This window comes from Cyrtonyx montezumae, unplaced genomic scaffold (assembly GCF_038088225.1).
Source record: "Cyrtonyx montezumae isolate F1298 unplaced genomic scaffold, pur_monq_1.0 scaffold_1, whole genome shotgun sequence".
NCBI classification, from domain to species: Eukaryota; Metazoa; Chordata; class Aves; order Galliformes; family Odontophoridae; genus Cyrtonyx; species Cyrtonyx montezumae.
Window position 1 is genome coordinate 8,767,406 of NW_027071825.1, and position 15,470 is coordinate 8,782,875.

The 15,470-nt window shown below is 62.6% G+C and overlaps 4 protein-coding genes across 4 annotated transcripts in view; 3 read left to right on the forward strand and 1 right to left on the reverse strand.

Annotated features, from left to right (window-relative positions):
* The first annotated feature begins 107 nt into the window (after positions 1 to 107).
* On the forward strand, positions 108 to 4,212 carry MUTYH (mutY DNA glycosylase). Its single transcript, XM_065739760.1, is given in 15 exon segments — positions 108 to 257; positions 365 to 486; positions 600 to 639; positions 916 to 989; positions 1,112 to 1,153; positions 1,225 to 1,296; positions 1,468 to 1,616; positions 1,618 to 1,776; positions 1,986 to 2,130; positions 2,343 to 2,418; positions 2,493 to 2,678; positions 2,832 to 2,977; positions 3,110 to 3,262; positions 3,414 to 3,464; positions 3,676 to 4,212. Coding segments are annotated over 15 exon segments (1,626 nt in total). The 5' UTR covers positions 108 to 151; the 3' UTR covers positions 3,781 to 4,212.
* Positions 4,213 to 4,500: 288 nt separating this feature from the next.
* HPDL (4-hydroxyphenylpyruvate dioxygenase like) lies at positions 4,501 to 6,077 on the reverse strand. The gene has a single exon (XM_065740125.1). The coding sequence runs from the start codon at positions 6,061 to 6,063 to the stop codon at positions 4,900 to 4,902; it is 1,164 nt and encodes a 387-aa protein (XP_065596197.1). The 5' UTR covers positions 6,064 to 6,077; the 3' UTR covers positions 4,501 to 4,899.
* A 1,155-nt stretch (positions 6,078 to 7,232) lies between these two features.
* On the forward strand, positions 7,233 to 9,486 carry LOC136050718 (selenoprotein Pb-like). The gene is made up of 5 exons (XM_065739774.1): positions 7,233 to 7,328; positions 7,742 to 7,959; positions 8,037 to 8,249; positions 8,412 to 8,547; positions 8,674 to 9,486. Exons 2-5 carry the CDS (start codon positions 7,760 to 7,762, stop codon positions 8,914 to 8,916), a joined length of 792 nt encoding a protein of 263 aa, XP_065595846.1. The 5' UTR covers positions 7,233 to 7,328; positions 7,742 to 7,759; the 3' UTR covers positions 8,917 to 9,486.
* A 2,659-nt stretch (positions 9,487 to 12,145) lies between these two features.
* Positions 12,146 to 15,470, forward strand: part of ZSWIM5 (zinc finger SWIM-type containing 5) — an 81,086-nt gene continuing 77,761 nt past the window's right edge. The window contains exon 1 of the mRNA XM_065739991.1: positions 12,146 to 12,907. Coding sequence (XP_065596063.1) covers positions 12,169 to 12,907 — 739 coding nt within the window. The 5' untranslated portion in view covers positions 12,146 to 12,168. The remainder of the gene's footprint in view (positions 12,908 to 15,470) is intronic.

Here is a 15,470-nt window from a genome sequence, read left to right on the forward strand (position 1 = left end):
GCTCACTTCACACCGCGCTGCGATTGGCTCAGGAGTGGAAGGCGGGACCGCGCCGCCCGCTCTGATTTGTCCCCACGAAAGAGGCGGGGCGTTCCCTGGAAGGGAAACGTTTCCCCGGGAAAAGCTCACGTGCGCCCCGCGGTTCCCAGCCATGAGCCGGCTGCGGGCGGCCGCCGCCCGGGGACTGCGGCGGAGGGGGAGCGTCAGCGCAGCTCCGACCGTGGGGGACAGCAGGAAGGGCGCATCGCTCCGTGGAGGTGCTTGTGGGCGGGGAGTTTGTGGGGTCGGGCTCGGGTAGCCCCGCGGTCCCGCTCCGCGCTCGCAGCGCGTGCCGTGACCGGACCCCGTGCCGCTCTCCCGGTAGGGGACCCCGCTCGACTGCCTGCGCTGCATCTCTTCGGTGACCCCATGGAAATCGATGCTCTGCGCAGCCGCCTGCTCACCTGGTACGACAAGAGCCGGCGGGACCTTCCCTGGAGGACACTGGTAAGGACAGGCGGGAGTGCTGCGGCGTGACCAATTTTATGTTGTGTGCGGGTCCCCTTGCGGTGGGATGCTGTGTTCCCTTGTCTCTCATACTCCACTTTATTCCCTTTCAGGCTGCAGCTGAGCCAGATGCTGACAGGCGGGCATATGCAGGTGAGGAGCAGGGCTGGCTGTGCCCCATGTATTGCTGCCTGACACGGGAGTACCACACAGCCTCGTGAGGGCTGTGTGGCTGTGGTTTTAGTGCTGTTTCTGCCCCTGATGGCGTCTGAGAGGCAACTTTGGGCCTGAGAGAGACCCCGTGGGGATGAGGGGTCTGCTGGGTTAGAGACTGCTGTGCCTCTTGGAATCAGTACCACGGTGACTGGGGTGCATGCTATGAGAGTTGGCATTGGTACCTCTGCCCTGATCCCTCCGTGCTCCTGGCAGTGTGGGTGTCTGAGATCATGCTCCAGCAGACACAAGTGGCCACGGTGATTGACTACTACAACCGCTGGATGCAGGTGACTGCTCCTTATGCAGTGCCCTCAAATCTGCTTTGGAGGCTTTGCTCCCTGCCCGTGGCAGACTCCTGTCTGCAGAGCGTGGCTGTCCTCGTCCCTAACTTGTTACCTCTTTCTTACAGAAGTGGCCAACGCTGCAGGCGCTGGCAGCAGCATCGCTAGAGGTGAGCAGTGTGGGGCCAGCTACTGCTTTCACTGCTTTCCTGACTTCCTAACACTGTGCCTTGTGGGGCAGGAGGTGAACGAGCTGTGGGCAGGACTTGGCTACTACTCCCGAGGAAAGCGCCTGCAGGAGGCAGCAAGGAAGGTGCTGGAGGCATTTCCTAAGCTCTCTGTGCTCCGTAGGTGGCTGCTAGCTCACGCCTGCTCTGCCTCGCTGGGGCTGAGCTGGTTGCACAGGGCCATGGAGGCTGGGCACCCTCCTTATCGTGTGTACAGACTGTGTCTGCTTGGCTGATGCTGGCTGCCCTGTGTGCAGGTGGTGTCGGAGCTGTCTGGCCGCATGCCCAGGACAGCCAAGGACCTGCAGAAGCTGCTGCCAGGAGTGGGCCGGTACACTGCAGGAGCCATTGCTTCCATCTCATTTGGACAGGTGAGAGATGTCTGGAGGGGTTGTGTCTCCCGTCACCGCCACCTCTCTGCTCCTCACCAGCACCTCCCAGTTTGCTGATCCCTGTTCCCTACCTCAGGCTACCGGTGTTCTGGATGGGAATGTGATCCGTGTGCTGTGCCGCCTGCGGTGCATCGGTGCTGACACCAGCAGCCTGGCTGTCACCGACTGCCTCTGGTGAGGGGAGCTGCGCTGGTGGTGGCTGTGATTGTGTATTGGTGGCTGTGGGCAGGATTGTTTAGGAGCTGTGAGGAGCTCAGCTGAAGGGGGGAGGCTGGAGGAGCAGGAGCTTTAGGGCTCGTGGGTGTCACAGGCTCAGGAGGCAAGCTGAGGTTGTGGGATGTCTGCGTGCAGAACCCTACGTCGCTCACAGCCACCTCTCTCAGGAACATGGCCGATGCCCTGGTGGACAGGAGCCGCCCGGGGGACTTCAACCAAGCCCTGATGGAGCTGGGGGCAACTGTGTGCACACCCAAATCCCCACTGTGTGGGGAATGCCCAGTGAAGGAGCACTGCCGCACACGGCACAGGGTAAGAACAGCCCCCAAACCCATCCTTTGATAGTCTGCTTGTGGTGGTGGCCTCTAGCTGTCCCTGTGGAGGTGACAGAAGGTCCCTCAAGCCTCCTCTGAAGCATCAAGCAAGCACTTGGATGAGTACTCTGCCTTACATTCTCACCTGGTGCCAGCTCTGGGTGTTTCTGTGTGTGAAGATGTGGGTGGATGTGTTGTTGCCCTGCACAGGTGGAGAAGGAGCTGGCCTCTGCCTCTCAGAAACTGTTTGCAAAGTCCACCCCGGTGCCTGATGTTGAAGACTGTGGTGAGCACTTGGGTTGGTCCCTGTGGCAGCTCTGCATGTGGGCTCTGCTGTGACTATTGTATTGGTGTTTGCAGGGGCTGGGGACTGTCCCTTGTGCCCCCCCGCTGCTGAGCCGTGGGACAGCAGCCTGGGGGTCACCAACTTCCCCCGCAAAGCAGTGAAGAAGCAGCCACGGGTGGAGCGGACGGCCACGTGTGTGCTGGAGCGGAGGGGCCGCCTTGGGGCCCCCGAGTACCTCATTGTGCAGAGACCCAGCTCAGGTACGGGGCCAGGTGGGAACATGGTGCAGGGGCTGAATGGTGCTGGGATAGAGTGGTAGGATGGCACTTGCTCCTGGGGTGCAGAAAGGAGTCTCCTAAACTGCGATGGGGCACGGCACCCCCAGCTCACACCCCTGTTCTGCCCTCTCACAGGGCTCCTGGCTGGGCTCTGGGAGTTCCCCAGCCTCCCACTGGCTCCAGGCCTGCAAGAGGAGCAGCAGAAGGAGGTGCTGGCTGACCACCTGCGGGCGTGGATGGGGCGGCCTCTGGAGACACAGAGTTTGTGCTTTGTTGGAGAGGTGAGTGTGGAACCGAGCACTGTGTGCTGTGCTATGGGGGTTGAAACACAGAGGAAGAGTCCCCGTTCCCTCGTGTCACCCTTTTCAAGCCCTGCACACTGCTTATCTCGGTGTATTCCCATCCCCTTGTAGGTTGTGCACATCTTCTCACACATTCACCAAACGTATGCAGTCTACTCATTGTGCCTGGATGGGGATGTGGCCCTGGACACTGCCTCATCCCCATCCCGCTGGGTGACAAAGGAGGAATTCCGTGCCTCAGCTGTGTCCACTGCTATGAAGAAGGTACTGGGGGAACCTGGGATGTGTCCTGCTCCCCTCCGTCTTCCTGAGGTGTTGGCAGTGCCCCTGGCATCCCCCCCCAGCTGCTGTGGGGCCAACCCAGCTCGGGAACCAGAGTCCTATCAATTTCTGGGCATTCTCTTGCTCCTTTCAGGTGCTGAAGGTGAGGGAGACTCAGTGTGGGGAGCAGAGCAGCTTTGCCAAGGTGAGCAGTGTGCATAGAGCTGCCCTGTGCTGTGCTGAAGCCGCTAGGACTTGGGGCTGCACAGGGAGCTCCCCAGCCTGGAGCACAGAGATGTGCCTGGCTGGCTCTGCCCATGGTTCCCTCAATACAAGGGACCCTCCCCACCACTGATGACCCGGAGGGGTCCCTGGGGCCCTCGTGGATTGGCTCACTCCCAGCATCTCTCCTGCAGGGCTCTAAGCGGAAGCGGGGGTCGAAGCTGGGGGCAGCAGGCAGCACCCCCACAGGGATGCAGCTCTCCCTGCGCACCTTCCTCCGGGCTCCGACCCCACTGTGATGGCATCTTTGGCATCCGACAGCAGCAGGTCCTGTGCTGCGGTGAGTCCTACATGGGGCAGCTGCAGGTCCCCTATAGCTGCAGGCCCTATAGCGATTGCTGTGCCTTCTTCCAGCACCACAGCCATCAGCACATCACCGCCTTCCCCAGTGCAGCTACAGAGGCACGCTACACAAGGGGCTGGTGCGGTGCTGGATGTGAGCTGGAGCTGGGCTCGCTCCCCTGCCCTGGGCACGGGGTTACTCGGCCTGGCTGTGAGGCTTCTCTGGCAGCAGGAAGGATGTGGCCGTGTTCCCATCACACACATGCCTGAGCATCAGCCAGCAGCCAGTGACTGTGGTGCTGTTGTACCCTCACTCCTGTATTCCTATAGCCATTTTTATGTTTCTTTTTGCTGAATGTGAGCCATGGGCTTTTTAATAAATCTCTGAAGGAGGGTCTCTTTTTTTCTTCATTATTTTTCCCTTGAAGTGACTTTCTGCTTCCATTGCAGCCCTGCCACAAAGGTGGCGGGGAGGATGCTCGTGCCTGGGCTGGGAAAGCAGTGCAGTGGTCTCTGGGTTACTAGTGCTCAGTGCTAACAGGAGGTGCCAGCCCTGCTGTGTGGGATGCCCTGTGGTGTTGGGGTGCTCTGAAGAAAAAGGAAAGCGTCCTCTTGTCCTCACCCTGACAAATCTTAAAATAGGAGGAGAAATAATCCCACAGCACTTCTTCCAGGTTAATTCTTTAATTTAGGTGATGAAGAGGCAGTCACTTGCCCTGTTGGTGACTGCTGGTGAGCAGCCAGCAGCTGTAGTGCCCTCCTTGTCCCCCACAATGGGGTTGTGGCAGTGTCAGCAGTGTCCTCAGCTGTGCTGCAGGCACAGCTTTCATTCGATTCAGGTTAAATCAATGCAGAAGGTCCTTCACATCTGGGTAATGGCAGTTCAGGGAGGGAGAGAAACCCCTCTCCATGCTGGGGGCTGCTCATGGCCCCAAGCACTGTGTTGCAGCACTGGAGTGGTGTCTGGGTTGAGAGCCTTGGACCGTGCTGCTCAGGCCGTGGCCATCTGGTGGTGTTTCTGTGGTGTATTGTCCCGGGGGGGTCCCCAGGGGATGGAGAGGAGGGAAGCTGCATCTCTACTGCCTCTGGTCCATATAGACCTGCACAGCTTTCCACAACGCCCGTATGTTGCCTTCCCCAAAGCCAGGAGCTCCGTGTCGCTCTATGAGCTCCAGGAAGAAGGTCTCCTCCGAGAAGATGGGATGGGTGAAGATCTGCATCAGGTAACTCTGTGCAGGCCTTACCTCAGCACCCCTGCCCAGCTGCCCGCTGTCCCCGTGCACGGCGGTGTCCAGCAGGATGCCCAGCTCTGCCAGCACGCGGGCATCCTGCCCGGCACCCCGCACCTCCTCCTCCTTCCCCCCCTGGCTGTAGTAGGCAGCAGGAGGTGTGAGGAACCGCACGCCCGCCCGCTGCAGGGCTCTGGTGGCTGACACGATGTCAGGCGTGCGCAGACCCACGTGCTGGATGCCGGCCCCACCGTGCTGCTCCAGGAAGGTGTCCACTTGGTTCGGGATGGACTCAGAAAGCGACTCGGCAAGGACGAGCTTGCAGCCGCAGCCCTGGGCGCTCTGCAGGGCGCGGAGGAGCATGCCGGCCCCGTGCCCACCCAGCACAAAGCCCCGTGCTGGCTGCTGCCGTGGGCTCAGCGAGAAGTGCCGAAAGCCGAAGCAGCGCCGGTACCAGTCCAGAGCTTCCTGCGTGCCGCCCCGCGGGCACACGTAGGTGATGTGGTCGAAGTGGGAAATCTCCACCCCATCTCCTGAGGGTGCTCCCCGTACGGGCTGGAAGCCGGGCAGGAAGGGCCCCCGGTAGCGGGAGCGGTCCAGCAGCGTGTGGCTGATGTTGCCCACGACGGAGCTCACCACGCCGTAGGTGACGGAGCCGTGCTCATCCCTCAGCTCGGTGGGGGGCACGGGCAGGGTGCAGCCCCGGCTCTGCAGCTGCTCGCACAGCCCCGGCACGTCATCCACCTCCAGGCAGAGGTTGGAGGCCGTGCCCAGGGTGGGACGGGGATCCACGTCGTAAAGGAAATCGCGGTTGGAGACGCCGGCCGGAGCCAGGCGCTGGTTGAGGAGGAAGACGACGTTGCCCCGGCGCAGTGCCAGCTGCCTCACACGCGGCGTCTCCCGCACGGCCACGGGCTGGAAGCGGAAAGCGGCAGCCAGGTCCTGAGCGCAGCCCTGCCCGTAGGGCACGTGGAGGGATAGGAAGCACGGACGGCTCAGCGAGGCGGCCATGGCCGCTCATCCTGCAGGGGAGACGGTGAGGTCAAAGAGGGGGGGGGGTCACTAGCCTGCGGGAGTGCCCCCGTTCTGCACAGACCCCAATGCGTGCACGCAGACAAGTGTCTCTGAAACGCCCTCCAGCCGCAAGGGACTGCCCGAAGACACCGCCGTCCCCATGACCCTTTGGGTTTCCTTTTGCTCTCCTGCCTCCCTCGGCCTTGGGTGCAGCCCCACGCGTCCCTCGAGGCGACGTTTAGGACAGGGACGGGGACAACCCTGTACGCCAAGGGCAGAATGGGGCGCGCGAGGCGGCTGCATCCCAAAGCGCCCCGCCCCGCAGTAACCCCGGCGCAGAGCTCCCGCAGCGGCGCGGGGACCTCGCCCTAAATCCACGCGGGGTGAAAGCCACGGAGCAGCGCGGACACGGCAGCCCGCAGCCCCGGGGTTGAGCTCCCACTCCCCGCTCCAACCACATCCCCGCGGCTCACCGGGCTCCGGGCACGCCGAGCGCGGGGCACGCCGGGCCGGGCCCGCCCCGAGCGGCTCTGGGGGCGGTGCGGTGGGGTGGGATCGCTCCGCCGTCCCTCCTCCCAGCCCCGCGGTGCCCTGGCCGCCCCATTGCCCGCTGTCCTCCTTTGGGGCCCCGTTCCCCCCCCGCCCCCCTTTTTCCGGCGCGGTTCTCGATGTTCCCACATTGCTGTCCCCGCTCGGTTTATGGCTGCTGCCCTTCCCCGGCTTATCGTGTTTTGGTACAGATTCCCGGAGCGATAAGCTGCTCAAATATTTGTGGAGATGTCCGTGCGGGGCCAATATGGGGTTTTTTTGGGGGGAGGTCCCCCTGCTCCTTAGGCCATCGCAGTGCATGGGTGCGGGGCGGGGCAGGAGGACAGGGGGATTCTGGCAGCCCCGAGTGCAAAGCGTGGCACTGCACAGCGGGGCGGCACCCAAAGATGCAGGGCACGGATTTGGGGGATGCTGTGGTCCCGGATGGGAGAGCCATAGCCTTGGCACTGCCACCCACCCCTGCCTGGAGTGACGCGGCTGTAGGGCCGTGTGCCCGGCTCTTCCCCGAGCACCAGGCACCGCTTTGTCCCAGCACAGCTCGGGGCCTCAATGGGGACAGAGGCGGCCTTGTTGCTGTCCCCAGGCGGGCAGTGGTGGATGGGGAGCGCTTCTCCTCCTCCTCCTGGGCGGAGAGAATGATCAGCAGATAAAAGGGAGCCAAGGGTCAGCTGGGCACTGCCCGGAGCAGAGCGAGGTCCGACTGGAGGACAGCAGTGAGGAGTGCGGTACTGAGGGCTCCTTCCCATGGGGGAGAGGGTTGGCTTGGGGCTCATCCTTCCCACCAGCTCCCTGATGGGTGCCCTGTGTCCTCCCCCCCTCCTTCCCCCCCCCCCCCATCCATTGGATGTGCTGGGAGGGGGCTCACCGCAGGATGGGAAGGGCTGCGGGGCAGTGGGATGGATGGGGCATTGGGTGAATGCTTAGGGTATTGGGGCTAAGGGTCTGTGCACCCCAAAGCACTTGGTGGGACAACAGGACCTTCAAGGTGGCCTCAAGGTTAAACCATCCCTATCACTGCGGCCGTGGTGACATGGCTTCCAAAACCAACCCAGGTTTTGGGGGCAGAAACACAGCATGGGTCTGGGGGGAGGCAGAGCATGGAGACACTGAGCTCCATCCCCCGCAGCTCAACCCCGGTGCCGGGATGGGGCCGCTGCTGCTGGTGCTGGCCTCCTGCCTGGGGCTGGCCGTGGCCTCCAACGCCACCAACAGCAGCCGGCTGTGCCGTGAGGCCCCAGCGTGGCGGATCAACGGCTCCAACCCCATGGAGGGAGCGGCGGGGCAGGTGACGGTGGTGGCCCTGCTGAAGGCCAGCTGACACTTCTGCCTCCTGCAGGCTCGCAGGTGAGCCCTGCCCCCTCCGCCCCGCCACCATCTCGGCCCACGGCACGGTGGCTGCGCTCACTATCCCCTTCCCACAGCCTCGGGGCCCTGCGGGAGCGGCTGGGGCAGCAGGGCGTGGGTGATGTCCGCTACGTCATCGTCAACGAGCAGGCCCCGCTGTCCCGCGCCATGTTTGGGGAGCTGCAGCGCCATGCCCCGCCGGGCATCCCCGTCCTCCAGCAGCAGCCCCATGAGCCCGACGTGTGGCAGCTGCTGGGAGGTGACAAGGACGACTTCCTCGTCTACGACCGGTGAGCTGCTTTCTCTGGAGTGGATGCTGGGAGCGCTCCCCATCTGGGAGGCTGACGTGGGGTTGGGAGGACTCTCTGTTGGGAGGGTGATGTGGGGCTGTTGCTCATTGCTGGGGTTGAGGTACCCGGCCGCCCCCACAGCCCATCCTCTCTCTGCCCTAGCTGTGGCCGCCTGGCCTTCCACATCCAGCTGCCCTACAGCTTCCTGCACCTGCCCTACGTCGAGTCTGCCATCCGCTTCACCCACCGCAAGGACTTCTGCGGGAACTGTTCCCTCTACCCCAACAGCACCCAGGAGGTATGGGGCTGCAGAGGCCGTGGGTTGGGCTCTGCATCACCTGACTTCATTCCGGGACCGTGACGTCCCTGCCGAGGGTCCTGGCAGATAGCCATAACACACCAGCCCTTGTGTTGTTTTCCCTAGGCTAACAGTACCACGGAGGTCCCTGCGACCCTGACCCCACTTCCCAAACAGGAGGAGAAGGAGTCTGAGACCCCTGCCCACCACCAACCCAACCATCTCCATCCTTATCACCACATGGTTGGCAGCAGGACAACTCCAGAGCCCAGCAGAGACCACAGACCTGCTGCCCACACTCGCCACCGCCATGGAGCCCATGGCCGACTCCATCCCAAGGAGTGGATGCCAGAGGGACACGATCCCTAATCTGGGCAGAATCCACCTTGGTTCACTTCCAGAGGCATCGAAGGACTTGCTTTGTGCTGCTGGCCACAAGCAGCATTGGTATACAGTCCCCTCCACGTGGGTCACACTTCCACCCAGTGACCAGGGATGAAAATCCTCCTCCGGCACCCAAAGGTGCTGGCCTTTAGGCCCTAAGACCCAGTTTTTCCCCTTCTTCCTCTGCTGCTGTCTCTCTGTGCTCAATGATGCCCGTGGTGCAAACCGGGATGTCCCCGGTCACCGCGGGCTGACACGGCATGGAGCAGCGGGGCAGGGATTGGAGGAGAGGAACTGGAACCCATGGGTGCACCCAGAGGAGCAGGGTGAGCCTGGAGGAGGGGAGTGCTGAGGAGGACACGGCTCCCTGCGTCCCAACCTTTGCACCCTGCGCACGGGAATGTGCAGTGGTGGTGGGTGGCCGCAAGATGGTGGCCGTGTCCCCTCTCAGAGAACAGGGGGCTTGCCTTCAGGGCCCGCAGCCCTGGGAGGAGGATGTGGGTGGGGGTCCTGGGGCGAAGTGGACATCCAGGAGACAAATAAAGCCTCTGTGAAGTGAACTCTACCTGGTCTGGCCTTTGTGGTGCCCTTTCTTCAAGAGGGTGGAGGTCCCTGGGGCTCCCCACCAGTGCAGGAATCGTCGAATCGCTAATGCTGGAAGAGACCTCCAAGATGATCCAGTCCAAGTGCCCACCTACCACCAAAACTTCCACATTAAACCTTGTCCCTTAGTACAACACCTAATTTGGGACTTAGGAAGGGGTTTTAGGTTCTACGTGGGACCCATAAAACAGTGTCCAGTGGAGATTTGCATTCCCTACGCCCTGTACCTTGCCCCCCCACCTGCTGCAGCCCCACAGCCCAGCCCATCCCGCACAGCTCTGCCCAGCACCCCCAGCCCTCCAACTCCCCTCTGCCTGAGGCAGGAGCAAAGGGGAGACCAAATGTAGGGGCCAGAAGTTGCTCCCCATGGGGATGAGGGTTGTTGGAATCAGTCTATGAGGTCCCACAGGACCCTGCTCCCTGGCTCCATCTCTCTCTTCCCCCTCCTCCTCACCCTTCCTCCTTTACCTGCTCCCAGCACCCGCAAGGGCACCTCTGTCTGCTGCTCCGCCATCAGTATCAAGGTTATTTTCTTCTTCTGGCAGCTGCTGTAATTGAAACAAAGCAGGCCGAGCCTCACGGGCTCCGCTTCTCTCGCTCATTTTGCCGGTGCTGCTGAGACAACCAATTCATCTTATCGATGCCGCTCGGCCCCTTTTCCACCCGAGCCAGGCAGAGCCTTCTCCCCACTGCAGACATCTCAAGCAGCAGAAAGCCTCTCCTCCTACTGAGCTTTGGGCTGGGGATAGAGGAGAAGTGCTTTGGCGGGGTTCAAAGGGCTCTTTATGTTGGTGACATCTTGGGGGGAGGATGCTGCAGTGCCCACGGCTGTGCCACCACCCCGGAGAAGGACGCGCCGCAGTACCCTGCAGCCCACGGCTGGTCAGCAGTTCAACCCACTGCCTCGGCACTGTGTGCTGATGCAGGCAGATCCTCTCGGGAAGAGTGGGAACAGCCAGTCCTAATGTCAACAGAGGCCTCTTGTGCAGCGACGCCGTGTCAAGAAGAGGAATGGGTCCCTCCTCCTCCGCCCATTCATCTGGCAGCCGGGGGCTGGCGCGCCGCCAAGCCAGGCTGCTTTGGAAACATTTCATTGAGGAGGCAGCTGAGCCGAGGAAAACAGAATGAAAATACACAGAGAGATCACTGTTGTTAGGCAAAATAAATGCAGGCGGCTGTGTTTCTGCCCCCCCCCCCCCCAACCCCTCCCTCAAGTCCAGCCCAGCCAGGCCCCCATTGCCTCCGTGGGCTGTGCAGGTATGGGGCAGCCACGCGCGTCCCCGTGGGATGGGAGCTGGGCTGGCGATGTCCCCAGCGGGTGGGCCCGGGCTCATCCTGCTGCGGTGCTGCAGCAGGAGTCAGGACAGGTGCAGAGCCATGCAGGGCACGTTTGTGAGCGCAGGTGGTGTGAGAGCCACCAGCCCACCTGGCCTGGGAGCTCAGCGCACTTGCGAGCAGAGGAGATGCCCTTCTGTGCCTGCTTTTCTCTTTGGAGTGCACGGACTGCTGCAGTCACAACTGAGTGAGGTCCCTGAGCTTGTGGGCTCCAGGAGGATTCGTGAAGCAGCTGGAAGGTGAGAGCTGTGATGGACTGCTGCTGGAAGAGGAGTGCAGCAGTAACTCAGTGCTAATGAGTCAGCAGAGAATCCACGTGGGATTCCAATAGTTTGATGGCAAAAGGTTCCAGCTCCATCTGACGCTGTGCTGGGGGCCCCACCAGGCAATGGAGAGCCTAAAAGTAGGGCTCAGCCCCACGGGCAGCCACCCCAGTGCATTGCTCCCCTTCCTTGCAAAGCCAATTATTTCGCAAAGGACGGTTTCTGCTCCTCCCTGGACAACGGACCCACAGGGACGCTGAGGGACAAATATCCCAGGCAGCAGTCCCCGCGATCCCAACTGTGAGAGCAATGTCAGAGAGGCACGGGAGCACCTTAGGGAGGGAAAAACGCACAGGGAAAGGCGGCACTTGGTCAGGAATGCTCCATACCGGCACCGCTTGGGACGAGGTGGGTGAGGACAGCCCGGGCAGTGCCCACAGCCCCGGCCCTGCGGGCGTCAGCCTTCAGGGAACACTTCCTCGTGTCCTCCGTCGGTCGCAGTGTGGCTCCTTCTCTGAAATGGAGCTTTGGGCGCTGCTGCAGTCCCTGCCGAGACCTGGCTCTTTCCAGCCCTGGGAATTGGACTTGGGCACTAAAGAACGACGGAGGAAGGAAACGGTGGTTTCCGAGATCCACTGCTCCCGAAGGGGCCGTCGCTTGGAGTGAGACGGGACAAAGGATTTGTGGGGAGCGTATTTCTGGGGGATTCCAGCGACCGCGTCCCACCGGACACGGGAACGACCCGCGCCGCTCTCGGGGAACGTCAGCACGCAAGGATGCTGCAGGGGCGTGCGGGGCCGCGCATCTTCCCCGCGAGACCCAGCCGCCCACAGAAGGGCAGAGCGCTGCTCCGGCCCCGCCGCTGACAGCGACCCTTCCCCGGCCGGCACGGGGGCTGCGGGGGGCTGCGGCGGGGCCCGCCCCGTCGGAGGGCGGCTCGGGGCCGGCGGGACCACCCCCTCCAGTCTCCACCCCCGGTCCCCCCTCGCCTCCTCCCCGTCTCTCCTCCCCTCGCCCGGCTCAGTCGGTCGCAGCCATGGCGGAGGGAGGAGAGGGAGAGGAGCTGCTCCGCCCGCCGCTGCCCGCCGGCGCCCCGGGCCCCAAGCGCCTGTGCTCCCGGACGTGCCCGGCGGGGGGCACCGGGGCCGCGCACCCCCGGCCCGGAGCGGCGGGGGCCGGCGCGGGGCCGGGCGCGGGGGGCAGCGGAGCCCCGGCGGCGTCGGCCGGCTGCTGCCCCGCGGCGGGGGCTGCGGCGGGGCCGGCGGGAGCGGCGGCGTCGGGGGCGGCGGCGGCTGCGGCGTCGGGGGGCGGCGGCGGCGGCGGCGGCGGGGCGGGGGGCAGCCTGCTGCAGCCGGAGTCGCTGCTGGACGCGGCGGCCAAGCGGGTGGCGGGGAGCTGGGCCTTCGAGAGGGTGGAGGGCCGCTTCCAGCGCATCCCGGAGCCCGTCCAACGCCGCATCGTTTATTGGAGCTTCCCCCGCAGCGAGCGCCAGATCTGCATGTACTCCAGCTTCCAGCCCGGCCGCGCCGCCGCCGGCACCGCCTCTCCCTCCGCCGCCTCCGGCTCCGGCGCGGCCGTCACCGGGGGGGGACCCGCGGGCACCGCCGCCCCCGCTGCGGGCGCTACGGCCGGAGAGGAGAGCCCCGCCGCCGGGCCCCCGCCGCCTCCGCCCGGTGCCCCCGCCGCCCCCTCCGCCCCGCACGGCGAAGGGCTGCCCTTCCGCCGCGGCATCCGCCTGCTGGAGAGCGGCGCGGTGGACAACGTGCTGCAAGTGGGTGAGTGCCCCCCCTCCTTCCCCCCCCCGCTCCTCCTCCCGCATCGCCCCGCGAGCGGGTCAGCCTTTTGTCTGCTTGTTGTTGGACGGGGAAGTCCTCCCCCCGCTCCCCGTGGGGAAACGACGCGCCTTGCCCCACCCCCTGCGCGTGTCCCACGACCCCGTGTTCTCCCCTCCTTCCCCCCCACCCCCTCCCCCACGCGCAGTGCCCCGGGGGTGGGAACGGGATGCGGGGACGGTGGCATTGTGCTCTGCGTCCTCGTATTTATTGGCGGCGGGGGAGGGGGTGTGGGGGGTGTCTTTTGTGTCCGCTTGCGGGGGGGGGGGGAGGGGTGTCTCTCCGTTGTCCCCCATCCTTTCTCCTGTCCCTGTCCCCATCGTGTCCCTGCGTCAGGGGGACCGAAACGCGGGGTCTGGCGCAAAACAATCCGCTCCCGGTTGTTACCGATGCGCGTTCCCATTCCGGTGACATGACGCTGGGATTTGTTTGGCAAATGTGGGATGTAAATCCATCCCGGATGGTGCGGGGGGGGGGGGGTGCGGATTGCGGTGGGGCCGCGCTGCTTTGAAGAGCCCCTCTTCCTTTCGGGGAGGAAAAAAAGAAAGGAAAAGGAAAAATAAATCCCGTTGGGTACAGTTTACATTCAAAAGAGCATTATGAAAACATTTTCCAGTCGAGACACGAAAATAGACAGCAGCGGAAGAATTCTGCTCCCACCTCAGAGGAGACGTGGGGAGAATTCGCGGAGCACAAAAGGGTTTTCTCCGAGGATATAATTATACCCTTTTGTTGTTGTTGGGTTTTTCTTTATTTTAGTTATTTATTTATTTTGGTGAATTAATATTTTCTGAGGGCTGCGTTAAGATGATTAATTATCCGAGTCTGCTTGGAACACTCGGAAACGGCAAAAACAAAAGGATTTTTTTCAGAAGGAGAGGAGCAGCTCCAGGAACTTAACAATTCCGGAGGGCAGAAAAAAGGAGCGGGCAGAGGATGGGCAGAGCTGCCCGGGATGGGATGGGGTGGCACCGCCGGGGGAGGTCGCCTCCAACCGGGGCACAAAGGAATTTCTTTCTTTCGGCCGCGACCGGGATTTTTTTTGTGCGTGTTTCTGGGGGAGCCGGTGGTGTGCGTGAGCCGGGTGGGCGCTGGGTCAGGCAGGGTGGCCGTGTCCCTATAGGGCGTCTATGGGGTTTGTCCGGGGGCTGAGCGGCCGCCCCTCCCCCCTTTCCCGGGAAGGTCCGTGCGCGCAGCCCGGGGCGCGGCTGGAGGTGATGTCGCTGCGGTCGCTCTGTGGCTGCGTGCGTTTGCGATGAAGATGGGGACCGTTGTCGACGTCCGTGGGAACCGTTCCGCCGTGGGAAAGCAGCCCGGCACTCCAGCACGGCCGCCGTCCCCGCGGCGCTCCCGGAACGGACGGCCCCACGTTTGCCGGCCCGCAATAGGAATGAGATGTTCGCGCCGGCTCTTGTCTGTGACTCAGAGCCGTGAAAAACCCAGAATTGCTCGGACGTGAAATTCCTCCGCTCTGCGGTCGGAAAGTCTCCGGGACGCATCTCCGAGTCCGGCCCGGGGGGGGGGTGTTGGGATCGGCCTTCCTGGGGGCGAGGGCGGTGCTCCCACGGCCGTCCCTCTGCCCGGCGCTGGGAACGGCGCGCGTGCCACGTTATCCACCAGCAATTCCTTTATGCTGAGTAAAACTTGAGCGGCGGCTCCGGCCCTCATCTCACTGGAGTCATTACAGCGATATTTCTTTTTTTGCCCCGCTCAAAGAAAGATCTTGGATGTCGAACACAGGCATCTTTGTGTTCCTCAAAACTGCTTTATTATTATGTGTACAGATCCCGGCTTTGTGTGTGTGGGGGGGGTGGGTTTTTTTTTTTTCTTTCCCCCTTTTAATTTTTAGACAAATGACAAAAGCACGCAGGAAAGGAATGCAGAAATGCCAGGCTTAATATAAAGCATGCGGCTGCGCTGCATGCCGGGAATCCTGAAGGATACAAAACCTTTAACGGCGGCGGTTAATTTTTAACAAGTTCCCTCGCATAAATATTTATGAACAAAAGTTTTACACCATTATCTCTCGGGTTCTTGGAGAGAGAAAAGACCTTTGGTGGATTTTGGCAGTGGGCTATTATCCAGCATAACAAATCCACGCTCCCAGCCGGCGCTTCCTAATATAGTAGAGCGCGGCGTGCCCTTGAGCCACGGCGGCTGCGTATGGGTGGGCGAGGGGCTCTGGGGGAAGCACTCCTCCTTGTATGGCTGCTATGGTTATGATGGGAGCGTCGGTGCTTGGTGAGGTGGCCTCGATGCCCCGGTGATGCTCTGGGGGTGAGGAGCTCAGATTTTGGAGCCGTTCCCTCCCTGCTCTCGGTTTCTGGGAGGGGTGGCTGCTGCACGACACGTTTGCTAATTGATTCATTGCTTTTTAGGTGTTTATTTTATGCTACCACGTAGCTTACAAGTACTCCAGACCACATAAAAGGGGTTGGCAGGGCTTCACCCGTCCCATTGCGATGAGTGCTTTGCATATATATTATGCCCTTTACATTTCTAATTA

Bases quoted from the DNA above. Each gene is read 5' to 3' on its own strand.
- HPDL (XM_065740125.1), bottom strand. From the start codon at position 6,063: ATGGCCGCCTCGCTGAGCCGTCCGTGCTTCCTATCCCTCCACGTGCCC.